Source organism: Colossoma macropomum, unplaced genomic scaffold (assembly GCF_904425465.1).
Source record: "Colossoma macropomum unplaced genomic scaffold, Colossoma_macropomum, whole genome shotgun sequence".
NCBI lineage: Eukaryota > Metazoa > Chordata > Actinopteri > Characiformes > Serrasalmidae > Colossoma > Colossoma macropomum.
This window is the reverse complement of record NW_023494789.1, coordinates 2,978,947-3,006,102: the sequence shown is the minus strand read 5'-3', so window position 1 is coordinate 3,006,102 and position 27,156 is coordinate 2,978,947. Positions and strand designations below refer to the sequence as shown.

The 27,156-nt window shown below is 40.0% G+C and overlaps 2 protein-coding genes across 2 annotated transcripts; one reads left to right on the top strand and one right to left on the bottom strand.

The window, feature by feature from the left end:
- Positions 1-1,964: 1,964 nt before the first annotated feature.
- faimb (Fas apoptotic inhibitory molecule b) lies at positions 1,965-11,136 on the bottom strand. Its single transcript, XM_036569480.1, has 4 exons — positions 10,960-11,136; positions 10,014-10,242; positions 4,825-4,874; positions 1,965-2,623 (listed from the first exon to the last, which is right to left on the bottom strand). The coding sequence occupies exons 1-4, from the start codon at positions 11,071-11,073 to the stop codon at positions 2,474-2,476; spliced, it is 543 nt and encodes a 180-aa protein (XP_036425373.1). The 5' UTR covers positions 11,074-11,136; the 3' UTR covers positions 1,965-2,473.
- Positions 11,137-14,641: 3,505 nt separating this feature from the next.
- On the top strand, positions 14,642-26,793 carry ccdc80l1 (coiled-coil domain containing 80 like 1). The gene is made up of 7 exons (XM_036569791.1): positions 14,642-17,051; positions 18,021-18,177; positions 18,282-18,418; positions 20,036-20,187; positions 20,378-20,481; positions 22,020-22,103; positions 25,586-26,793. The coding sequence occupies exons 1-7, from the start codon at positions 15,312-15,314 to the stop codon at positions 25,882-25,884; spliced, it is 2,673 nt and encodes an 890-aa protein (XP_036425684.1). The 5' UTR covers positions 14,642-15,311; the 3' UTR covers positions 25,885-26,793.
- The last annotated feature ends 363 nt before the right edge of the window (positions 26,794-27,156 follow it).

Here is a 27,156-nt window from a genome sequence, read left to right as displayed (position 1 = left end):
ATGCAATAGATATACTTATTCCTACTCTCTCATAGTTTACTTTAATTAATGTCTATTTCCTATTTCTGCCTAATGTATGTAAGTTAATGTGCAATTATATGTCTTATATGTCTACCGTAACAATAAAGTACAATAAAGTTCTATCTATCTATCTATCTATCTAACTGTTTTGTTTTTTTTTTAGATTTACTACCATTTTAACAATACAACATAATATATGTTCGAAAAATACTAGAAGAATATGTAGGTCCACTGGTCATTTTGGTAAAAAATAAAATGGCTATATTTGCTTGTGTCACCACCACTGTAAAGAAATTTGAACTGTTAAGTTTCTTCACAAAGCACCTTATCATATCAGACCAGTCTGAATGACTTTGTCCATGTCTCACTGAATAAATTATTCATAATTTTAGAAAAATCAGTAGAAATGCTGCATAAGGCTGGTGCAGTGATGCCCAGCTCCAGTAATGCAGTCCATCTGCACAGTCTGATAATAATGTTATGTATTTTATCCATAATGTTTTAAACTACATTCTAAATGTTGATGTTTTTAAGAGCTGAAATGTGCAATATGGTGTCAACCTTTCTTTTAGCCATCACTTGCCATTCACTTAGCACTTGGAGTAAGCCTAGTCCTTTATTTGTATATGATATCCAAAAGGTTTAATGCTCCATTCAAGTGGAGTCGGAAACTGGGAAAAATCAATTTACCTACTTGTAAAAGTAGCTGACGACGTCATATTTACAAGTGGGAAACTTGGGACTCCAGATGATGCAGGGGTTTACCAAATGTGACGTATAAGGCAACCTTTTAGCTTTTCTGGCAGAAAAAAAAACAGTAAACCTGGCTGTGCATGTGAAACAAATACACCTGATGCATACTCTGTGGGACTTTGTTTACCCACATCTATGTGCTTTTTAATATAGTACCGGAAAAGCAAAATACATGTTCTCTGGATGTATTTACTAGTTAACCATCTGGTGTATATACAGCCCTCCAATGAGCACCAGAATGCAGAATTAGTGTTCCAGAAAAGTCCCCCACATGAGATCACTCACTTTCATTCATTAGAGAGTATTTCACTACATACTAGGACTCAATATGAGAATCAACCACAAGCCTTTTTGAGCTGAATCGGCTGTATTAGAGCAGGAAAAGCAAGAAACTGTGCTCTGTAGGAGGACCTACAGGACAGGAGTTGAGAAATACCATCTAGTGCATATGCACACAGGCAGAGAGCACATAAGTACTCTGAAAAACAACATGGTCGACTAACGCAATACATATACTAGTATACAAAACAGGTCTGCTAGAATCCTTTTAAAACACAGTATGTACACTTTAGATCCACGTGCTGGAATGATCCTTTCTGTGAATTAACATCAGTTTGTTCACTACTTATGAAAAGGCAGTTTGCATTAGGAAAAGTAAACATTTGAATGAAGCTCACAGAATCTTAATATCTCATAATCTACACCGATCAGGCATAACATTATGAGATAGATGATAGATGTAAAGTCAGAGACGATAGCTCATCTGCTGCTGCACAGTTTGTGTTGGTCATCCTCTAGTCCTTCATCAGTGGTCACAGGACGCTGCCCACAGGATGCTGTCGGCTGGATATTTTTGGTTGGTGGACTATTCTCAGTCCAGCAGTGACACTGAGGTGTTTAAGACTTCCAGCAGCACTGCTGTGTCTGATCCAGTCAGACCAGCGCAACACACACTAACACATCACCACCACGTCAGTGTAACTGCAGTGCTGAGAATGATCCACGACCCAAATAGTACCTGCTCTGTGGGGGTCCATTGGGGTCCTGACCACTGAAGAACAGGGTAAAAGGGGGCTAACAAAGTATGCAGAGAAACAGATGGACTACAGTCTGTAACTGTAGAACTACAAAGTGCACCTATATAGTAAGTGGAGCTGATAAAATGGACAATGAGCGTAGAAACAAGGAGGTGGTCATAATGCTATGCCTGATGGGTGTATATAGAATTTATATAATTTCTACTACAGCAAAATAAAGCAAAATGCTATATTACTTGTATTAATTCTATGAATTAGCCTGTAGTAGCACGTATATTACTACATATTGACTGAACTATACTTATGGGGCCAGTTTCCTAGACATCAATTGGGCCTAATCTTGGACTAAACTGCCGTGCTAATGGTGAATCACCATTGGAGGTTTTCTGTAGTCTAGATTTAGGCTTAATGTAAAGGTGTAAAGGTCTAGGAAACTGGCCCTAATATTCATTTTTTTATTTCTTACACTGTTTTCACAGGACTTGGCTGCTGTAAATACATGCTTGTAGCATTATGCAGCTTCTCGATTGATCTCGTTCTATCAGCTGTGATCTGAAGTACTGCTAGGAAGTAGCTCCTTCACTGCTTTGCCACCTGAGCCTCAAGTACCAAAAATGATACAGGTACTTGACTTGCATTGTTCAGTTCAAGTCCCATCCTCTTCATCCCATGGTGTCCGTAACCCTCATCCCATCCACAAGCAGAGAGTGGATTATTCCATTTCTTTTCTTCCCGGTGCTGGTAGCTTTTATGCAACACTCATGGTTCCCCACCGCAAAGTGTGTCTCGGTGCCGTCATCTGCAAACTCCCCCTGTTCAAACCACAGTAAAAGCTGTGAATGCAATAAGCTATGAAAGCACACCACATATTAATACCCTGCCAGGACAATTGCATCTGCAATTGCAGTTGTATCTGATTATAACTATTCATTACTGTACGACGACTGATAAATAATTTGCATGATTATATAGAACCATGCAAAAGTCAGAGACCACACTTCATTGATTAAATTTCCAGTCAAAAGTCATTAAATCGAAATTCAACCAATTTTTCGAAATGTATGTATAATTCAATATCTCACATTAATCAAAGTCAAAGAGTTTGATGTGAAATTATCATTTTTAGAGATATTTGCCAACTCTGATTTTCTTCACAGTGGTGATAAGAACCAGGGGTCGAAATGTCTACAACACAAATATAGTCATTTTCTTTACGACCCAAAACCACCAGTGAACCTAAACATGCCTTCTGGGTTTCTAAATATGCTTGTGTATGTATATGTTTTCTTTAGGTATCATTTTGCTTCACAGGGTCTTGCACATACCTCTACACCATGAATAGATGAACAGAAAAATATAACCCCATTTCCAAAAAAGTTGGGACGCTGTGTGAAATGTAAATAAAATAGAATGCATTGTTGTGTAAATTATGTAAACTCTGTATTCAATAGAAAATAGTAAAAAGACAACATATCAAATGTTGAAACTGAGAAATTGTATTGTTTTTTGAAAAATATTTGCCCATTTTAAATTTGATGCCAGCAACATGTTCCAAAAAAGTTGGGACAGGGCAACAAAAGGCTGGTAAATTTGTGTAATGCTAATAAAAAATACCTGGTGGTTCATTGGCAGCAGGTCAATAACATGACTATGTATCAGAAGTCTTTCAGAAGTAAAGATGAGAAGGGGTTCACCACTCTGTGAAAGACTGCATGATCAAATAGTGCAACAATTCAAGATTAAATTAACATTCCTAAACATAGAATAGCAAAGAACTTGGGAATTCAATCATTTTTTAAAATAAAATATAGGGTTTAATGATTTGCTCATTATTGCACTCTGTTTTTATTTATATTCTGCACAGCATCCCAACTTTTTTGAAAATGGGTTTGTACAATTTAGGCCAAACCCTTATCTCAGAACTATCAAACAATGTATAAAGCATCATTCAAATACTGGTAACAATACTGATGATGTAATAACTTTCTGTGAGGTAGCTCTTAGTCATAGTTGAATAATTCTGACTCAGTAAATTTCTCTACAATGCACCATTTCACATGAAACCACTCCAGATTAGTTTGTTTACTTTTTTAGTTTAATTTAGCTAATTTAGAATTTTTAATCATTTAAATGCAATATTATGTTATGTAGAAATTTGAAAAATCAATGGAATTCCCCTTTAGGTAAAACTTTTTAAAACTATTTATTTTCTAGCTTCATGAAAAAGCAGAAAACATTATTTTAACAGAACATTACAACTAAATATAATATAATATAATATAATATAATATAATATAATATAACATAATACCTATATGGTTTCCATTCTTTTCAGGAGACTTACTTTCATTTTTTCAAAGAATCTGCAGGGATATTTTTCTACACCTCCAAAGTTCAGTCTCAGAACTTAGTTACATTCTCTGGTTTCAGTGGTGTTGAGGTCTGGTCTCTGAGGTCAGTCATTGTTCTGAGAAGACCAGCAGCTTCTTTGTTTGATTTGCAAATGTTCTTCTTTTTTGTTTTATTTCCTTTTTTCAGTGAGGCTTCTTGACTGCAACACATCCTTTTTGCATTGAGCTGTTTTCTCACAGTGGAAGGATGGACAGAAACACCTGTGGATGTTTTCAGATCTGAAGCAGCTTGATTTTCTCCTCTCCCTCAAAGATGAAAGCTTTAAGCGTTGTTTATCTGATGGGGGCAGTTTTGGTGTCTACCAGGTCTGGCCTGGTTGATGGGAGTCTCACTTCTCTGTATCTTTAAAACGTTTTTAGATCTCATGTTTTGGAAATTCCTGTTGTTTAATTTAACTGTCCTCATCCTCATGCAGGTAGATTACCTTATATTTAAACTTCTCAGCAGTATCTCCCAAAAAATTAATAACTTGCAAAAATGGCAGTTTTGACTGGAAATTAAATAAAAAGGGGGGTCTCTGACTTTTGCACAGTGGTGTACTTTTAAGATGTGAAAACAGTGGATCAAGCAGTAACTGAAAAATTGGTAGTTGTTATGTTACCGTGGTTTCCATCCTTTGCCCGTTGCACCAAACATCCATGGTATCTTTCTCTGATAAGTTATAAAAACAAGAATTATTTGGACCAGCTGGTGCTTTATAGAGACATGTAAAACACCCATTAGCACATAGAGCACATACACAGCACTATTAATGTATATATGTATATATGTAGTATACTCGTGACACTTCATGTACACATACTTTAAATATCTGGGATGCTCTATATGTTTGTTCTACATGCTTAAAATCATAGAGCAGACTGTTCCCATGGCTTTAAAGTAAATTAAATATAAATTCCATGGATTTTTTAAACATTCCACATAACTCCAAATATAAACAAAGTCGATCAGAGTGGTTTGATGTTAAATGGTTCATTGTAGAGTCTGATTTCTTTACAGTGGTGTTGATGGGAACCAAGGGTCATCATGTCTACAGTGCAAATATAGCCATTTTATTTACTGTCCACAAATAACCAGTGAGCTTAAATCTTCTTTTTATACAAGGATGATAATGGCAACGGAACATGTGGGTGGAAAAAATTTCATTAGGTTCAATTTGGCCTTATAATGCTGTGCATATATCTCTCCACCAAAAATAGATTATAAAATATATTTTTGCAATTACATCACCTTTATGATGATACAATAATTGCATCATCATTGCATCATCATAAAGGTGATGTAAGTGCATCATCATTGCATCATCATAAAGCTGATATAATTACATCATTATTGCATCATCATAAAGGTGATGTAATTGCATCATTGTTGCATCATCATAAAGGTGATATAATTGCATCATTGTTGCATCATCATAAAGGTGATGTAATTGCATCATTGTTGCATCATCATAAAGGTGATATAATTGCATCATTGTTGCATCATCATAAAGGTGATGTAATTGCATCATTGTTGCGTCATCATAAAGGTGATATAATTGCATCATTGTTGCATCATCATAAAGGTGATATAATTGCATCATCATAAAGGTGATGTAATTGCATCATCATTGCATCATCATAAAGGTGATATAATTGCATCATTGTTGCATCATCATAAAGGTGATGTAATTGCATCATTATTCCATCATCATAAAGGTGATATAATTGCATCATTGTTGCATCATCATAAAGGTGATGTAATTGCATCATTGTTACATCATGATAAAGATGATATAATTGCATCATTGTTGCATCATCATAAAGGTAATGTAATTGCATCATTGTTACATCATGATAAAGATGATATAATTGCATCATTGTTGCATCATCATAAAGGTGATGTAATTGCATCATCATTGCATCATCATAAAGGTGATGTAAGTGCATCATCATTGCATCATCATAAAGCTGATATAATTACATCATTATTGCATCATCATAAAGGTGATGTAATTGCATCATTGTTGCATCATCATAAAGGTGATATAATTGCATCATTGTTGCATCATCATAAAGGTGATGTAATTGCATCATTGTTGCATCATCATAAAGGTGATATAATTGCATCATTGTTGCATCATCATAAAGGTGATGTAATTGCATCATTGTTGCGTCATCATAAAGGTGATATAATTGCATCATTGTTGCATCATCATAAAGGTGATATAATTGCATCATCATAAAGGTGATGTAATTGCATCATTGTTGCATCATCATAAAGGTGATGTAATTGCATCATTATTCCATCATCATAAAGGTGATATAATTGCATCATTGTTGCATCATCATAAAGGTGATGTAATTGCATCATTGTTACATCATGATAAAGATGATATAATTGCATCATTGTTGCATCATCATAAAGGTAATGTAATTGCATCATTGTTACATCATGATAAAGATGATATAATTGCATCATTGTTGCATCATCATAAAGGTGATGTAATTGCATCATTATTCCATCATCATAAAGGTGATATAATTGCATCATTGTTGCATCATCATAAAGGTGATGTAATTGCATCATTGTTACATCATGATAAAGATGATATAATTGCATCATTGTTGCATCATCATAAAGGTGATGTAATTGCATCATCGTTGCATCATCATAAAGGTGATGTAATTGCATCATTATTCCATCATCATAAAGGTGATATAATTGCATCATTGTTGCATCATCATAAAGATGATATAATTGTATCATTGTTGCATCATCATAAAAGTGATGTTATTGCACCACCTTTACAAAAACAATGAAAAATTGAAAAATAGATTCCAGTTCCTACTGAGGTAAAAGTTAGTACCCCCTACACCCTAATAGCTGGTATTATCCCCTTTGGCTGAAATAACCTGAATTAAACATTACCTATAACTCTCTATCAGTCTCTGACATCAACTGGGAGAAACGTTTTCCCCACTCCTCCATGCAGAATTCTTTCAGCTGTGTGATATTTGAGGCGTTTCTTGCATGCACAGCTCGTTTCAAATTACCCATCTCAAGCACTCAGGATCTCAATAGGATTAATAACCAGGCTTTGACTTGGCCTTTACAGAACTCTCCATTTCTTTATTTTGAACCATTCCTTGGTGGATTTACTGGAATGTTTTGTGTCATTGTCATGTTGCGTGGTCCACCTCTGCTTGCGCTTCAGTGTTTGGACTGCTGGTCTCACATTTTCCTCAAGCACCCTCTGATATAATAAAGAATTCACAGTGGATTTTATGATGGAGAGCTTGCCAGGCACTGCTGCAGCAAAGCTGCCCCAAACCATGACATTTCCACCTCCATGCTTTACAGCTGGTATGAGGCTATTGTGTGCAAATGCTGTGCCAAACATGTCTTCTGTCAATGAGCCCAAATAATTCAACTTTGGATTCATCTGTCCAAAGCACATTGTTCCAGATGTCCTGAGGCTGTATACCAGAAACATCTTAAGTCTGAAATCTTATCATATCTGCTTAGTCACCATGGCATGTTAGGACTGAATTTGTGACAGAAGCTATTACAGAATAACAGTTCAGAATCTTATCCATTAACTCCAGATAAGAAAGCAGTATTACACAAACATTCTAACTAGACAGAATTTCCCAACTTCTGTCCTAACTTTAGGATAAACACCAACAGTGTCCTCACTTCTGTTTTCACCATCTGTTTCTATTGTTTTATGCAGTGAGAGGCAGCATAGTTCATTGTAATTAGCATAATGATGCTACATTTATCTATGCTGAAAACGGTGCTTTGACTTGTGAGTTTTTTTTTTTCTAACAGCGTTTTTAAAAATCCCAGGCGCTGCAGACTCGATCTCCACCATCCCCTCTTATTACTTTTGTTTGTTGATGTTTGGTAAAAACTGTCAGATACAGTATAATAGTGATGGTGGTGAATAATAAGGGGACAGAGCTGAACGTGTGTCTGTTTATTAGGAGGAATAACGTTAGCACGCTCGGCTAAAGCGTTTGGGAAATGGAGACTGAAACTGTGGAGCGGCGACGCTCTGAATAAACAGCACAAAGCACTGACACAACATTATTAACTCTCAGTTTATCGCAATTTAGTAACGGTAGCTAACGTTAGCTGTCTGACTAACTATCTTGATTATGTGTTTATGTTTCAGCTGTGTAGGTTGCTAGGTAACAGACATGACAGTTCATGGTCGACTTCAAACGAAGAAGTTAACATTTCCTAACTTCAGATAAGATAAGATGCTGTAAGACAAGATAAGATTCTTAAGTCAAGATAAGATTTGCTTCTGTAATATGAATTTGTGAAAAATCCTATCTTGGCCTTTTAGATCTTAAGAATAAAAGATAGGAAGTTTCTGTTCAGCTCCTGGTCTTTGTTTTCCTCTTTGTGTTCTCTGGCAAACTTTAGTCTCGCCCTGATGTTTTTTTTTGTTTGTTTGTTTTCACAGCAAGGGTATCCTCCTTGCACACCTCCCACGAAAATCAAACTTGTGCTTTCTCTTTCTGATGGTAGATGCATGTATTTAGACATTAACTGTGGAAAGAGCTACCTGTGGGTCTGTGATGACATTTTAGGATTGTTGGAGACTTCTTTATGCATCTTATGGTCTCCTTATGGGCTGAACTTGCTAGGACGGCCTGACCTGGCCATGTTGGCAGTTGTTTTAAATGTTCTCCACTTGTAAATTATTTTCCGGACAGTGGAATGGCTAATGTGATGTTTTGATATCTTTTTAAATCCCTTCCCAAGCTTATATGCATTTGCAACCTTCTCTCTGAAGGCCACAGAGAACTCTTTGGATCTCGCCCACTCACTTCAACAATCAAGAGCGAACTAAACTAAATGTCTGAGGTTTCAATAAGAGAGGCTCCTCTGAAATCCTCTCTAACGATGTTCTAATCATTTGCAGCTGATGTGGTGCACCTGATTCTAATTTTAGGCAATTTAAAGTAGTAATAAACTTTTTCCTCACAAGAAAACTGCATTTCTATTAACTACATTTTACAAAGACATTTCTTCAGTTTTATTTGTGATTTATTCGGAGTGCGGAACGCGCACTCTCCGTTCTTCTAACGCTGGTCTGCTTACCATTCCCTCCTCTAAACGCCACAGCTCTGGTGATCGTGCATTTTCCAGAGTAGCCCTGAGCCTCTGGAAATTATTATTATTATTATTAGTGATTGAGTACCTTCATATCTCAATATTGTTACAATGAAGATCAAATGTCACTATGTTTAAATATGTTTATGGGGTGTCCTAATTTTGCCCTGCGATGGACTGGCGACCTGTCCAGGGTGTATCCTGCCTTCCGCCCAATGACAGCTGGGATAGGCTCCAGCACCCCACCGCGACCCAGAAGGATAAGCGGTTTAGATGATGGATGGATGGATGGATGGGTGTCCTAATTTTTTCACATGACTATGTTTCAGGCCAAAAGCTTATCTAAACCTTGGTGTCAAACAATGTTTCAGGCATTAGGCAGCGTATTTCACTTCATGTAAGAGCTGTAGGTGAAGTAGCTTTCAGAAGCCTTTAACTCTTCTGGTTCCTATCACCACCACTGTAAACAGTTTTAAGCAAGTAAGTTTCTCTAGAATGACACATTTCACACTGAACCACTCTGAATGACTTTGCTTACATCTTAACCATTTAATTATGCAAAAAAATTCAAAAGTATCTTTGGAACTCCGCTTTAACTTATATGAACACAGCACTACTTTGTGAATGGCATAGACAGTTAACTGCTGGTCATTTTATTCCAAACATGTTTTCCTCTCTTACCGAGCACAATCCTGCAGTCCGCACCATCTAGTTTCAGCAGCCAAGTTTTGCATATTTTGGACCGGTTGTCCAAAAATGACTGGAGGCTTTTTCCATTGATTTCCAGAGTATATTCATAAGCAAAGCCAGTGATTGCTTCGATATTTATGGTGGCTTTTGTTCCTGTACTTCCAACTGGGAATGTCTCCTTGCCCACCAGTTTGAACATCCAGTCCCTTCTGAGGACCTCCTTTAAGAAAAAAGATCACCAGTCATTGATCATGTGTTAAATGGGGCAAGAAGGGTTCAATGAATATGTAACATTATTGGACTGTGACACTATTAGACTGTACCTACATGGTTTATTAATGAAGTACAAAGATATATATATATATATATACATAGATAGATAGATAGATAGATAACTCAGAGACCCCCGTTCATGTATTTGTTTTCCCCGCAAAACCATCATTTAGTTAGTGCCAGCGTTCATAGAACAATGGACTGGCCAACTCAGAGTCCAGACCTCAACATCACTGAATGCATGTGGAATTACTTGGATTGTGAGAAGCAAAAAATACAACCAACTTCTAAGACTGTACTTTAGATGTATGAAAAATATCCCCGCTGAAAAACGTTTTTGAGGGTTCTGTGTAAATATTTGTTAAATATATGTTTCCTGTTGTTTTCTGACACTGAAAATGAATAACTTGTACTTAAGGGTTGTTTTGACTGGTAAATGAAATAAATGCAGGATAGATAGATAGATAGATAGATAGATAGATAGATAGATAGATAGACAAACAGACATGCAGACAAACAGGCAGATAGATAGATAGATAGATAGATAGATAGATAGATAGATAGATAGACAAACAGACATGCAGACAAACAGGCAGATAGATAGATAGATAGATAGATAGATAGATAGATAGATACATAATAAGACACATACATTTTAGCTCACCTTTCCATTTATGTAAATAACACGCTTCCCGGTGGTGGTTCCATGCTCAAATTCAATCTGGTAAATCCCGTCACTCAGAGACACTTCCCACATACCCACCACATCCTTTGACATTCTGCCTAATTAACTGCACTTGCAAACCTTCCGTCAGGTCACGTGTGTGTTTCCTCTATACTATCCTCGTTTTAATCAAATCCATGACATAATTACAATCTCTGTAGTTCTTAATTGCCTTTTTAAATTCCTCAGGGTACTGTCTGGGGATGTGTCCTATCCCGTCCCGTGCTCACTCAGCAACAAATGCATTAGTGCTAAGAGGCTTAAATTACCAGCCCAAGTGTACATGTGTGTGTGTGTGTGTGTGTGTGTGTGTGTGTGTGTAGCTAGGACCACATTTCCATTTGAGAGTGGTGGTCATTGATATTAGAGGAAAATGCTTCACTGCAGTAAAATCTTGAGGTCAAAGTACTGTACATGAATAGCATTCCGGAAAGTGATTGTAAATGTGTTGTTCAGCTTCAGTCCTTGTCTTTGTAAAATGGTAATTACAACCAGGAGGGAATGATTTTGGAAGTGTTTTCCTGGGTTCATGATTTTTTGGGTAACTTAACATAAGATTTGTCAGCTGTATATTTCAGACCAATGCAATCATCAAAATGTAACCTTTTTTTTTGCCCTGTGTTTTGGATCCTGCTTCACTAGAAGCGCTACCAGCAGATGGCAATCTCACTTTCACTCTCTCACACACCGTTCCCAATATATGGAGCGGTGGGATTAAATGCACCCACCCATGCAAGTTATCTGTCCAATGTCACAAATGTCCTTTTAAGACTTTTTTTTGTTTTATTTTGTGGTGCATTTCATCTCAATTAGTAATCAGTATTACTCTAATTTGCATGAAAATATTGGGATTGAATTATTATTTAAGCTTATGATTAAATTGTCGTCCTGTTTAGAGTAAAAAGTCCTTTGTCCCTTTATGAATCATTTTACAGCTTTACTTGTGAAGCAGTGTGTCCTGTAATGCAACAAATTGTAAGTTATTACAGAGAATTCAGTCACGTTGAGAAAAATATCGCTGTTGTCAGAAGAAAACCTTGTATCTGCATTTTTGTTGTTTTTCAGTTTTTGACATAATTTGAAAATACCTCTTGCCCCTTCTATTGTGTGTAAATTTTATGATGAATGGACTAAAAGGGACTAAAAGAAACGGCCCAAAATGACTTGGAAAAAGTCTGGTTCCATTGACTTACATTACAAGTAAAGTAGGTTTTTTCTTTCTCCTGTAAAGTAAACGTTTTGGAGATCTGAGGTTTACTTCTGACAGATACAAGGTTTCTTCTTCCTTCTTATGCTGTTTTGCCATAACTTCTAACACTGTGTTATTCTTAATGTCCCATAATTTGGGGGGGGGGGATTCTTTGCTGGAGTATGCCCCCTTTCAATAAATTATATTTTTTTATCACATGAACAAAAATATTAATAATTTAAACTACAAACTACAAACATTAAAACCACATCTCCATCTCCAATGTGATATTTTTTTCTTTTCTTTTTTTTGGTGGCATTTTTGGCCACTAGAGATCTATTGGCCATTTATTCCAACTGAATATAACTAAAACAAATTCACAAGGCTTGTAAGATTTGGGAATTCACCTTGGCTACTTCTTGGCTAATTGTTCTATTTGCACACATCTGGGCTAGTCAGTCTACTTGGTTACTTTTAGACTACAGTAAGACAATGGGCTACTTTAGTTTAGATGGCTACATCTACGCTGGTCAGTCTATTCAGGCTAGTTTAGTCTACTGGGCTACTTCCAGACTCCTTGTCTACATGGCTATTTTTAAGGCAGTAAGTTAGAAGTTATGGTTCTCTATTTCTTTGGCTAGTTTAGTCTATTTGGCTACTTCTAGGATAATCAGTCTACTTGTTGTCTTCTAGACTTGTTTAGTGTACTTGGCTACTTTTAGGATAGTTAATCTATTTGGCAACTTCATGACTAGTTTAACCTGGTTTGGTCTACTTGTCTACATCTAGGTTAGTCAGTGTACTCAGTTACTTTTAGACTAGTTTAATGCACTGGGCTACTTCTAGGCTACATTAGTCTACATGGCCACATCTCGGCTAGCCAGTCTACTCAGGCTTGTTTAGTCAACTGGGCTACTTCTCGATCCCTAGCCTACATGGCTATCTTTAAGATAGTAAGTCTATTTCCCTACTTTGGCTAGTTTAGTCTATTTGGCTACTTCATCTAGGTTAATCAGTGTTCTTGAATACTTTTAGACTAGTTTAATGCACTGGGCTTCCAGACTACTTTAGTCTACATGGCCACAGTTTGGCTAGTCAGTCTACTCAGGCTAGTTTAGTCAACTGGGCTAATTCCAGTTTTCTATCCCACATGGCTGGTTAAGATAGTAAGTCTATTTCCCTACTTGGGTTAGTTCGGCTTTGACAATTTCCAGGACAATCAGTCTACTTGTTGTCTTCTAGACTTGTTTAGTGTACTTGGCTACTATTAGAATAGTTACTCTAGTTGGCGACTTCATGACTAGTTTAGCCTGGTTTAGTCTACTTGGCTACATCTAGGTTAATCAGTGTACTCAGTTACTTTTAGACTAGTTTAATGCACTGGGCTACTTCCAGGCTACTGTAGTCTACATGGCCACATCTAGGTTAGTCAGTCAGCTACTTCTAGGCTCCTAGCCCACATGGCTAGTTAAGATAGTAAGTCTATTTCTCTACTTCCCTTCCTTACTTTGGCTAGTTTAGTCTATTTGGCTATTTCTAGGATGATCAGTCTACTTGTTGTCTTCTAGACTTGTTTAGTGTACTTGGCTACTATTAGGATAGTTAATCTATTCGGCGACTTCATGACTAGTTTAGCCTGGTTTAGTCTACATCTAGGCTAGTCAGTGTACTCGGTTACATTTGGACTAGTTTAATGCACTGGGCTACTTCTAGGTTACTTTAGTCTACATGGCCACAGTTAGTCAGTCTACTCAGGCTTATTCAGTCAACTGGGCTACTTCTAGATTCCTAGCCTACATGGCTATATTTAAGATAGTAAGTATATTTCCCTACTTTGCCTAGTTTAGTCTATTTGGCTATTTCTAGGATAATCAGTCTACTTGTTGTCTTCTAGGCTAGTTTAGTGTACTTGGTTACTATTAGGATAGTTAATCTATTTGGCGATTTCATGAGTAGTTTAGCCTGGTTTGGTCTACTTGGCTACATCTAGGTTAATCAGGGTTCTTGAATACTTTTAGACTAGTTTAATGCACTGGGCTACTTCTAGGCTACTTTAGTCTACATGGCCACAGTTTGGCTAGTCAGTCTACTCAGGGTGGTTTAACTTAGTCAACTGGGCTACTTCTAGATTCCTAGCCTACATGGCTATATTTAAGAGAGTAAGTCTATTGGCTAGTTTAGTCTATTTGGCTACTTCTAGGATAATCAGTCTACTTGTTGTCTTCTAGGCTAGTTTAGTGTACTTGGCTATTTAGCGACTTCACGACAAGTTCAGCCTGGTTTGGTCTACTTGGCTACTCGTAGGTTAGTTTAGCCTACTACTCCACCCATGCCACAGATTTTAGAACAGCCCTTTCAGCGCATGCGCTCACATTGAATGTGGGCGGAGCCGAGTCTCCACTAGCCAGTCCTAACGCAGCAGGCGTGATTTTGTCGGAATACGGGTGGGAAAAAAACGCGTGCTGTGCGCTCTGCCGTCCCTTCGTGAGCCTCTGGTCTCCACTCGTTCCTGTAACGCGTGGACCTTAGAGGGCGGTGAGAACCGATGGAGGCTATGGTCCCGTCCGTCGTGGGAGGGACAGAGGTGGTCTAAGCAGAGTAATCGAGATTTTTCTACGCCGTCAGCTGCAGGAAAAAGTCGAACAGGCAACAGGCTGCAGAGACTCGAGCGGTGAGTTTCTGCCTTCTTTTCGTGGAGTCAAGCTAAGGCGAGTGTTGACTGGGAAGACACGAAAACCAAGTCGCTGATTTTTACGTAGGTTACGAGTTAAGACGCTCTCCTGACAGTCTGAGGTTCCTTTAGCTCCGAAAGCGACCAGAAGAAGGGTGCAATTGTTCTCACTTCTCAGAAAACTTCTCTGACTCACCGGGAATACCGTTATATCGCTGACTTGAGACCTACGTGATGTTTGTTCACCTTCATTTGACTTTGCTGAATGTTTCCAGTATTAGGAAATCAGCTGGTTATTATTAGAGGATTATTCGTCCTCTGGGAAATCTACACAAACGTCTATCTTGCCTTAAAAACAGGCAATTAATAGAAGGCTTTCTGATGCCTTAATTTTGGATATTTGCCAGCGGATTTTCCTCCTGTGTCTTCACTATGATGAAGCTGTTTGAGCTCCATGTGGTTTTGTGTGCTCTGGTATGGACAGCACACGCTTCAGATTTCAAGTCGTTGTCGTCAGTGGCCACACATTTCAGGAAAACACGTAACCGTGCAGAGGAAGGCCATTCAGAATCCCAGTCAAACAGCATTGTCAGCAGTTATATGGACACTGTTGCACAATCTGCAAGCAGAGCTGCAGCCGTCTCAGGGAACCTGGCACCTCCTCAGGCAGATCAAGCTACAGATTCTTCAAGATCTCCGGTGAGGAGAGTCGTGAAGGGGCGTAGACCTGTACCAGCCAGGAAACCCGGCAATGTCCCGGCTCCGGACGCCAGTCCACCCCGTCAGGGTCCTCAGGTCTCCTCGTTCCGCATGCCCAATGGCACCAGCTCCATAAACGTCCTGGCTGGTTTTGCTGGGAGGAACCGCGTGCTGGTCATTTCGGCGCCGCATGAGTCGGACGGCTACTACAGGCTGATGATGAGTTTGCTCAAGCCGAACGTGTACTGTGAGATGGCGGACCGACACATGCAGCAGATTGTGATGTTCCACGAAAAGGGAGAGATGGGAGGGAAAGTGAGACGGGTCAGCAACCAGGGCTCCATCGCAGAGGAGCCGCTAGACCCGGACCTGGTGCCCAGGCTGATGAGCTTCCTGAAGCTGGAGGAGGGGAAGTTCGGCATGGTGCTGCTCAGGAAAACTCTGCAGGTGGAGGAGAGATACCCGTACCCAGTGCGGCTGGAGGCCATGTATGAAGTGATAGACCAGACGCCCATGCGGCGGCTCGAGAAGGCCAGGCAGAAAAGCTTTGTGGAGAGATGCAGGGCTGCGGGAACGGAGGGGCAGGTTGTGCAAACTGCAGGCTCCAAGCCACAGGTTAGTGAGAGACAGGAGGGGGCTAGACCTACCCCTCAGCCCACCCGAAGTACTACAACCCCATTCACTACTGTCACCACCACTACAAGACCTACAACTGTACCTATAGCTACTACAAAACCTTTAACCACAACTTTGGCAGCCACAACCCAGCTGCCTACAACTGCTGCTACTGCCTCAACCACCCTACCTACTACACTGCCCTCAACAACCACTACCTCCGCCACTCTGCCCACCAAAGCAGAGCACACAGACCTACAAACACCATCACACAAACACAAAGCCCCAGTAAGCACCTCAGAACCCACCTACCGACCTGTTACAACCAGCCGACAAAGGGATCACGCTAACGCAGTAACCTATCCCTCTATTACCTCTGCCTTCATGCCCCAGCATGGAGACAAACACAAAGACCGCACAGATAAGGTTTCACCCGGAGCCTCACCTCCCCACACCCGCAGACGGAAGCCCGTCAGGGACAGACTCCCGAAGGGAAAAAATGTAGGGAGAGAACAAATCGATGAGCACGCAGGAGAGCGTGAAGCAGGAAAACCTACTGCAAGTGAACCAGAGGAGAACCTTTTGACCACCAAAGCGGTCAAGGCCACACCTGCCAAAGCTGAGAAGAAGAAAAAGACGGAGAAACCCGAGAAACCTGTGAAGAAAAACAACGCAGAAAAGAAAGCATCAAAAGCCTCCAAGGACACAGAGGCTAATCTTCGCAACAGAAACGCACCAAAAAAAGCAGACAGTTTGGACGGGAAAGGTGCTGCTGGCAAGCCCGTAGAAAAGCCGACTGACCCCAGGAGATCACTGGAGACGTTTCTGAGCTATTTTGAGAAGAGAAGACGTCTTCTTGTGAGTGACTCAGACCTGAGGAAACACACACACACAAACACACACACACACACACACACACACACACACATGTGTATGTATATATATACATATATATATATATATATCACTGCTGTCGGAACAAAACCTTGTGTCTCGATTTATGAACATACCTTGTACCACCTGCTCTTTACATTGTCTGTAAATTTCATGATGAATGAACCAAAATGTATAAACATATATAAACATATAGTTGGTGTAGTGTAGTGGGTAACAGCTCTGCCTTTTACACCGTACAGTGGGTGAGCACCCTATGCTATACCAATAAGAGTCCTTGGGCAAGACTCCTAACACTACCTTTGCCTACCTATGTAAAAATGATCTGCTCTGGATAAGAGCATCTACCAAATGCTGTAAATGTTATATATATATATATATGTGTATATATATATATATATATATATATATATGTGTATATATATATATATATATATATGTGTATATATATATATATATATATCTGTGTATATATATATATATATACAGAGAGCAATAGCATGAGTGGAATCCCACTGATTTTTTTTTGTTTGTCAAGATAAAATTGTAATTAATTAAAATAAAATACATTTTCTTTGGTGACCTTTACGTCTACGTTGAATATATATTTAAAAAAAAAACATTTTAGACTTAGCCCTTATCTCAATACTATTGAGAAACAATGTTTCAGGCCTCAGGCAACGTATTTTTAACTATTTCATGTAATAACTTTCTGTGAGGGAGTTTTTAGAGGACTTTAGACACTTCACATGTCTGGTTCCCATCATCACCACTGTGAACAACTCTGACAAAGTTTCTGTAGAATGGAGTATCTCACATTAGTCCACTCTGAATTACCTTGTTTACATCTTAACCATTTTATTTTGCTGAAATTTTGAAGAATCAGTGTAGTTCCCCTTAAGAGTTTCAGAAAAAACAAATCTTCATTTGCAGGTAATCACTACTCCCAGTGAGCAGAATCGTATGTACAGCCAGCAGAGGGATGAGTATCTGGAGCAGGTGTGCGACATGGCCCTGCGCAAAATCTCCATCATCACTGTTTTTGGGCCCCTCGGCAATGGAACCATGAAGATAGAGCACTACCAGATGGGTGAGTGCAGCTTTCGTCCTTTCATCTATTTGGTGTCAGTGTTTGGAACATTTACCGCTTTCAAGCTCTCTTTTCTTTTGTTTTGTTTGTTTTGTGGTTTACAGAGCAGGACAAGCCTGTGCGAGGCCTGCCAGACAGTGAACTCATCAACCAGGAACTCATCACGGCTTTCCGGAAGGAGCTTGGCATGGTTTACAACGACTTCTACATGGTGTTGACTGACTTTGACATGAAAGTGAAGGTTTGTTTCATTTGTTTTAGTCAGCTGAGTGGATAATGGCAGGATAGGATGAATAACAGATTCCTGGAAAAATAAAGAGGTGGTTTTAGGAGTCGGGGGGCGCACACCGATCAGGCATAACATTATGACCGCCTCTTTGTTTCTACGCTCATTGTCCATTTTATCAGCTCCACTTACTATATAGGTGCACTTTGTAGTTCTACAGTTACAGACTGTAGACCATCTGTTTCTCTGATACTTTGTTAGCCCCCTTTTACCCTGTTCTTCAGTGGTCAGGACCTCCATGGACCCTCACAGAGCAGGTACTATTTGGGTGGTGGATCATTCTCAGCACTGCAGTAACACTGATGTGGTGGTGGTGTGTTAGTGTGTGTTGTGTTGGTCTGAGTGGATCAGACACAGCGGTGTTCCACTGCTGGACTGAGAATAGTCCACCAACCAAAAATATCCAGCCAACAGCGTCCTGTGGGCAGCTTCCTGTGACCACTGATGAAGGACTAGAGGATGACCAACACAAACTGTGCAGCAGCAGATGAGCTATCGTCTCTGACTTTACATCTACAAGGCGGACTGACAAGGTAGGAGTGTCTAACAGAGTGGACAGTGAGTGGACACAGTGTTTACAAACTCCAGCAGCACTGCTGTGTCTGATCCACTCGCACCAGCGCAACACACACTAACCCACCACCATGTCAGTGTTACTGCAGTGCTGAGAATGATCCACCACCCAAATAGTACCTGCTCTGTGAGGGTCCATGGGGGTCCTGACCACTGAAGAACAGGGTAAAAGGGGGCTAACAAAGTATCAGAGAAACAGATGGACTACAGTCTGTAACTGTAGAACTACAAAGTGCACCTATATAGTAAGCGGAGCTGATAAAATGGACAATGAGTGTAGAAACAAGGAGGGGGTCAGAATGTTAGGCCTGATCGGTGTATATCACAAAGCAGGATTTCTCAGTAAGCTGTATAACTATATTGGATAGGATTTTTGTTTAATAATCTGGCTAACCGAGAAATCCAGCTTTAAGGGCCTTAATTGACCTCTCTAAAAAGAATTTAGTACGCAAAAATGGCTGATGCTGTAATACACAACATCCACTCTCCAGTCCATGTATGAAAACCAAGCTTCAAAAATGTTCTGGATTCACTGATTTTGTGATGTAATACATCTGCCTACTACAACAGTTTGGTTCCAGCCATTCACTGAAGTTATAAGGAGGGTTTCAACCCAAACAGCTTTTTAAATGAGGCACAACATGGGGCAGCCAATCAGCTCTGTTGTTTGTATGTATGTCAGTCTGAAAGGCACAGTAACAGAAACAGCCTGAAAAGTTCTGATAGATGAAGAGAGGTTAGAAAATTGTTACATAAACATTAATTATGAGTATTTTTGATACATAAACCCTTACAAACATCATAAAAGAACCTCAAGTAAACAGCAGAATACATGTTGGATGTGGGCCCTTTCATATGTAATCACATCTTTCAGAAGTCACAACAAGCTGGATTGCTTTAGTCATTCAGCTGATCCCCAGTATCCTCATTATAATTAATGACACGTTCATTCATAAATTCTTTCAGATTTTAATCGTCTGTTCTGTCTCTCTTTGGCAGCAAGAGTATGAAGTTCCTATCATAATGAAGGCAGTGTTTGACTACATTGACACATTCTCATCACGCCTCAAAGAGATGGAGCTTCAGAGGAAGCTTGGAATCGCTTGCAAGAAAGAGGACAAATCCAGATCGCTTGAGAATTTCCTGTCTAGGTTTCGTCTGAGTATTTTTAATTATTGCTCAATTTTTTTGTTATTTAAATCAATAATGTTGAATTAAAATGGTCAGTAATCTTTCAAAGCAGACAGAGTAAACATGATGAAACAGCTGGACTGCAGGTTATCTCCTAAAGGGTATTTTTAGCTGACTTGTGCGCATTCTTATCTCACTTTTTTTTTCAAGGTTTCGCTGGAGGCGGCGGCTACTTGTAATCTCCACCCCTGATCATGAGGAGTGGGCCTATCAGCAGCAGCTTTATGCCATGACCAGTCAGGCCTGCAATCTTGGTGAGAATATCTAAAATAAAAAAGGTTTGTATTTTTGTATCTGGGAAAAACAGGGACTCTTAGATACAGCTAAACACCCATCAGGCATAACATTATGACCACCTCCTTGTTTCTACCCTCATTGTCCATTTTATCAGCTCCACTTACTATATAGGTGCACTTTGTAGTTCTACAGTTACAGACTGTAGTCCATCTGTTTCTCTGCATACTTTGTTAGCCCCCTTTTACCCTGTTCTTCAGTGGTCAGGACCCCCATGGACCCTCACAGAGCAGGTACTATTTGGGTGGTGGATCATTCTCAGCACTGCAGTAACACTGACGTGGTGTTAGTGTGTGTTGCGCTGGTCTGAGTGGATCAGACACAGCAGTGCTGCTGGAGTTTTTAAACATCTCAGTGTCACTGCTGGACTGAGAATAGTCCACCAACCAAATATACCCAGCCAACAGCGTCCTGTGGGCAGCGTCTTGTGACCACTGATGAAGGACTAGAGGATGACCAACACAAACTGTGCAGCAGCAGATGAGCTATCATCTCTGACTTTACATCTAGAAGGCGGACTGACAAGGTAGGAGTGTCTAATAGAGTGGACAGTGAGTGGACACAGTGTTTAAAAACTCCAGCAGCACTGCTGTGTCTGATCCACTCGTACCAGTACAACACACACTAACATACCACCACCACGTCAGTGTTACTGCAGTGCTGAGAATGATCCACCACCCAAATAGCACCTGCTCTGTGAGGGTCCATGGGGGTCCTGACCACTGAAGAACAGGGTAAAAGGGGGCTAACAAAGTATCAGAGAAACAGATGGACTACAGTCTGTAACTGTAGAACTACAAAGTGCACCTATATAGTAAGTGGAGCTGATAAAACGGACAATGAGTGTAGAAACAAGGAGGTGGTCATAATGTTACGCCTGATCGGTGTATAATAGAGCTATATAATTAAAATTAGACACAAGCCAATAAAAGACACAACCAAGTGCTTTCTTTGTTTACGTCTCTATTGTGGTGATGTAAGATTGCAGTGCCAAAATAGTTTCTTTTTAATTTCTTGACTCACAGAGAACACAGAGGTCTCATGCTGTGTTCCAGTTACTGAGTGAACGTACTGTTGACATATTCCTTCACTGATCCTAATAGAGGTGATTTTTTTTTGTTGCATTCCTAAGAATCCATCCCAGCGTTCTTCATGGTCCTGTAGGATCTGTGGGTCGTGCGTAGCAATCCAGCAGAGACCACTTCCTCTCCAAAGCATGACAGCTTGACTGATGCCCACGTAACTTCTAGGTCCTGTTCCAGACCAAAAAAAACAACAACGGACATCTTTGATTCCAATTACACACCTGCTCGAGTCAGAGAACATCTATGGAAACATGTTCCCATAGCCTGCACTCAACAGGGGGCCAGTGAAGAGGAGGGGAGGAGGGGTCATGGCTTTGCTCCAGTGCATGATCTTCATGCCGTTTGTTCTTACTCAGCAGTGACGGGTTAGCCCTGAGACTGAAACGACTGGTCTGTCTTATCTCCTGTTTCAGGTCTGCGTCACATGTCTGTACTGAAGCTGGTGGGGAAGACCATGGATGACATGGGTGGAGTCTTGGAGCTGTACCCAATCAATGGTAAGGCTTGGGCCTTAAGACTTGATGTATAAAGTGTGTTATTCTATGATCATCACATCTATTTTGTTGGCTCTAAATGAGCCAATACATCCAAACATTGCTGTAAGTACTGAAGCTCTGTCATTGTTGCGCATAACCTGTAGCTCTGTGCTGAAGTCCAGGCCGTGCACAGACATTTTGAGTTCAGGGGCTCAAGGAATAAAAAAAAGCAACATGAATGTGAATTAATGTATACACTTTAACCTTTGTGTGGTGTTGAGGACCCATTTTCATTGTTTACCGAAAGAAAAAATTATGCAATTTATAATTATTTCCACCCCAGATTTCTTGGTCTTTGCTCATTTTCTGTGAAGAACATATAAAACAACCCATTTTCAGTGTCTTCACTCTGTTCACCCCCCACACATTTATATTACACATGTGGTGTTGGCTGAACCCGCAGGGAGTAAAAGTGTGGAGGTGCTGTGTCCTTCACTCTGTTCTCCTCCTACATGGTGTTAGTGTGAGGGTGGACAACATGGACAACATGGACAGGCTGCTGACTGGCTACAGCTGCTAAAGGAGAGCTCTACGCTAGACACTTCTGATATTTTAAACATCTGGTATTTTTACATAAATTGTTATGGCTGGATTGATTACTGTATTGATTGAAAAAAACAATAGTGTGGTGGGTCCACCAGACCACCGAGTAACACACACATCAACACCACACAAAGGTTAAATTGACACTTTACAGCATATTTCTAACATTCTTATATAGAGAAACAGTCAAATCATATTTCAAGGAGAGCAACATAGTGATACTGGTTTATACAGTATACATAGGTATACTGGGTATACTGGTTAAAATCCTTCCTCTGGTATGAGTTTTGTCATAACTTGTTTGCACAGATTGTGCAATATACAAAGACTGCAAACCATGCTAGCGCTATCCCGTTTAGCTGAGTCACAGATGTTTTAGTCACATTTCAAACGAAAATGAAAACGCAGCTCCTACAACGAGATCCCGCTGTCTAGCCCATTGCGTCTGAAAGGGACACAAAGCAATGGCAGGTCTTTTAGGTTAGAGTTATTATGGAACCTATTATGGACACCATTGCCACACTTCCTCTTGTACCGCCTGAGAAGCTGCCTGACTCGATCAGCAGCATCAGAGTCTCGGGGCCTTGTCTGTGCAACAAGCCGTGGACTTGCTGGTACTGAAGCGTGAATGACTGTAGTGCTTTCCAAATTCCAGCAGAGTCATGAGTGTCTGGGAAACATGTATGAGACTTGAGAAATACAGTGAAGCTGAAGTTGGCCTTTATTCAGATTTCCTGTTCCACCATAAATGATGCAGCCGGTGGCAGAATGTAACTGCTGCTTCATTTACGGTGGGGAAAAAGTCAAACTAAAAACAAGAAGCTTCACTTTTCTGCAGCCTAAATACTGAAATGAAGAAAAAACAGTTAGCACAGTTTTTGCTGAGCCCAAGGAGCGAGTGGTAAAAAAGCAGTATATTGCTATAGGTTTATCTATGAATTGCTCAGTTTTGTTTTTCCTGTTTTGCACTAAAATATTTCAGATTTACTTTGGTTGTTAAAGATGATTCTTACTAAAGGTGATGGAACATCCCAGAATAATGTTCCACTGTTAACCTACAAAGGTTTAGGTTTAGATAAGCATCTTAAACAGTTTTATTTGAAAATAAAAGTATATTGTGTTATACATTTTTGGCCATACTGCCTGCTACCGTTACCTACTCTGCTCTCTAATTGCTGATCAGTGATACAAATAAATATATAATATACTATATATTTACAAGCTCCACACAGCCCACAGCCTCACATAAACTTGTTTTTAGCAATAACAAAAACATACTTTACCAAGTTACTAATGCCACTTACTGCCAACGTAATGTTTAATTGTTGGTTAAAATCATTTAATGCTTCAGATTTTCAGTGTTTTGTTGGTGGGATTTCCAGCATCATGGCGATATATGCTTCCATCACAGATCAGAGTGACTGAGGTCAAATCAACTTTGGTGCCAGTACTGCTCCAGAGTGGGCCTTAAAAGAGACCCACATGCTATATTTGTGGGGTGAAGCCTCGCCTCGCCACGAAATGAATCTTAAAGAATCTACATATAACACACTAATATTATACATGGCGGGCAAGAGGGCACTTAAACTGTCAGCTTGAGCCCCCCTCGGAGTCTGTCTGTGCATATGCCTGCAAAAGTCTGAGGCCACCCAAGAAAGTTGTTTAAGGCTATTTATCAGACCAGAAAGAGGCAAGAAACAGCATAGGAGAGCTGTTTTTCCAATGCTTGCTGCCCAGATAAGTCCTAAAAAATATTCTCAGATAGCTTGAGGCTTTTGCACAATGCTGTATTACTAATTCAGTGTTATGTCTTTCTTTTAGTATCATTAGTACAGATAGCACATCTGTATCAATGGGTACTAGTATCGGGCCAATAGTAGCAAAAAAATTCTGAATCAGATTCATTCTTTTTTTTTTGCCTTCTGACCGACACTGACACCCACTGATACAGATATGCCATCTCTACACAATACTGAAGCCCAATCCCATTTCGCCCCTCGCCCCTACCACTTAGCCCTACCCCTCTGTGTTCACATCCAGGGGTAGGGTGTCCTGATTTTTGTTGAGATAGAGGGGAAGGGTGAAGTGTTTGGGCTACATGACCCTCCAAACTGAGGTTTTTCAGAGACTCCAAACAGAGAGTTATGAGAAAAAAAGAAAAACCAGCAAGATGGCTGAACAAGAGACCAAAGAAACCCACAAATGTGAGAATTTTATGTTAGAAAATTAAGATAACCACTGTATTATCTTTTCGTTTCAATATATTATTGTCCATAAAAATCATTAGTAGTATGCTAATGTCTTGGTAGCAAGCTAAATTCCCCGTTCCACCTTAAATGGTGCAGCATTCACATTCTGGCGCCTCAGGCATCAGAACTGCTGCACCACTTAAGGTGGAACAGGAATATTCGAACAAGAATCTGGTGAATATCTGACTTCAGCTTCATATCACTGAAGAATTAGGGGTGGGCTATAATAAATAATTGCCCCCCTCTTTGAAGGCATATGATGCCCTAAATGTAACTAAAGCCCAGCAGTGAGGAGCTGAACTTTACCCTCCTCTGCTGTCACTGCAGACTGGCAGGGTCGCCTACAGAGCAGCGCCAGTAGCTGTTAATGAAGTGATGCTCTTTTTATTTGAGGGTCCCATTTTGTAGGGCAAGATTTCAACCACTACCCCTTGTAACTCAGTTCCAAGGGGCAAAGTGACACCCAAAAACAAGGAGTAGGTGTAAAAATAGAAAATGGGACTGGGTCCAAGTCTTAAACAAAGTGTTTCAGTTAAAAAAGGCTATTTTTTATTTTAAAAATGGGCCAATACTCGAGATTTCAGTATCAGTTTTGGAGGGACGGTTTGTCAGATTACTCACTTAACCCACCCGTCCCTGCTTCTGTCACAGGAAGTGCAACTGTGGACCGCGAGGACCTGTCTGCCTCCCTGGTGCGTGACATCAGGAACTATTTCCAGGTCAGTCCGGAGTACTTCTCCATGCTGCTGGTGGGGAAAGATGGCAACGTTAAGTCCTGGTACCCGTCACCCATGTGGTCCATGTCCATCATCTATGACCTGATCGACTCCATGCAGCTCCGCAGGCAGGAGATGGCCATCCAGCTCTCACTCGGCATGCGCTGTCCAGAGGATGACTATGGTCACCACGATGGTTATCATGAGGGCTACCATCATGGTTATGGCTACTAAGAGGGCAGTAGAAAAGGCCGCTGAGTCTGAGCGCTGAGTGAGTCTTCCTCTTTTACAATGCAGGGAAAATGGAAATCCAGAAATAATGATAAAACACAGCAGCTGTGCTTATTGGTCACACAGAATTATCACCAAGACGGCACTAAATTTGATAGCGTTAGTGTTATTTTGCTTAGATTTAAGGCTTTGCTGTAAAGGGTTCTTTTTTTCCCTCTCTTTTTTCCTCCTTTCTGTGCTTGTTTGTATTAGATGACTCATACGTGTCATTAGCGAGTTCAGGATCACAGTTTATGGGAACGTTGGCAGCGACACAGTGTTTTTTTTTGTGTTTACTTTGTTGTCTGAATGTACTCCAGTTTATACGGGTTTGTTTTTATTTTACTGTTTAGAACAAAACATCAAAACATTTGTAGAATGTTACTCCAATTTATTTAGCGTTTTGTTTTTTTAATAGTTGTTGTAGAGTGCTAATCAAACTACTTGTTTTTACAAACTGTGTTATTTTTTGAGGGGGTTGGGGGTGTTAATTTGGGTATTTGTTGTATGGGTTCTTACATCTGGTTCCATTTTTTCCTGATTTCATATGTTGTACTGCCCCCTGTCGGTCTGTGACATGAACTACACAGTTTATAATGTCCTTTGAAAAATCCAATCAAAGGGAATCTCGGGCTCAAAGTCTAGTCCTGTCCAAAGATCATTAAAAATATATATTTCACACACAGACACAGTGGGGTCAAAAGGGCTGTTTTTTTTTCTTATTCTTTCTCTACAAAATCTGTTATCAGAGCATAACAATTAATGTAAAGTAGAATCTTTAAAATGTGTACATACACCGATCAGGCGTAACATTATGACCACCTCCTTGTTTCTACACTCATTGTCCATTTTATCAGCTCCACTTACTATATAGGTGCACTTTGTAGTTCTACAGTTACAGACTGTAGTCCATCTGTTTCTCTGCATACTTTGTTAGCCCCCTTTTACCCTGTTCTTCAGTGGTCAGGACCCCCATGGACCCTCACAGAGCAGGTACTATTTGGGTGGTGGATCATTCTCAGCACTGCAGTAACACTGACGTGGTGGTGGTGTGTTAGTGCGTGTTGTGCTGGTCTGAGTGGATCAGACAGCAGTGCTGCTGGAGTTTTTAAACACTGTGTCCACTCTATTAGACACTCCTACCTTGTCGGTCCACCTTGTAGATGTAAAGTCAGAGACGATAGCTCATCTGCTGCTGCACAGTTTGTGTTGGTCATCCTCTAGTCCTTCATCAGT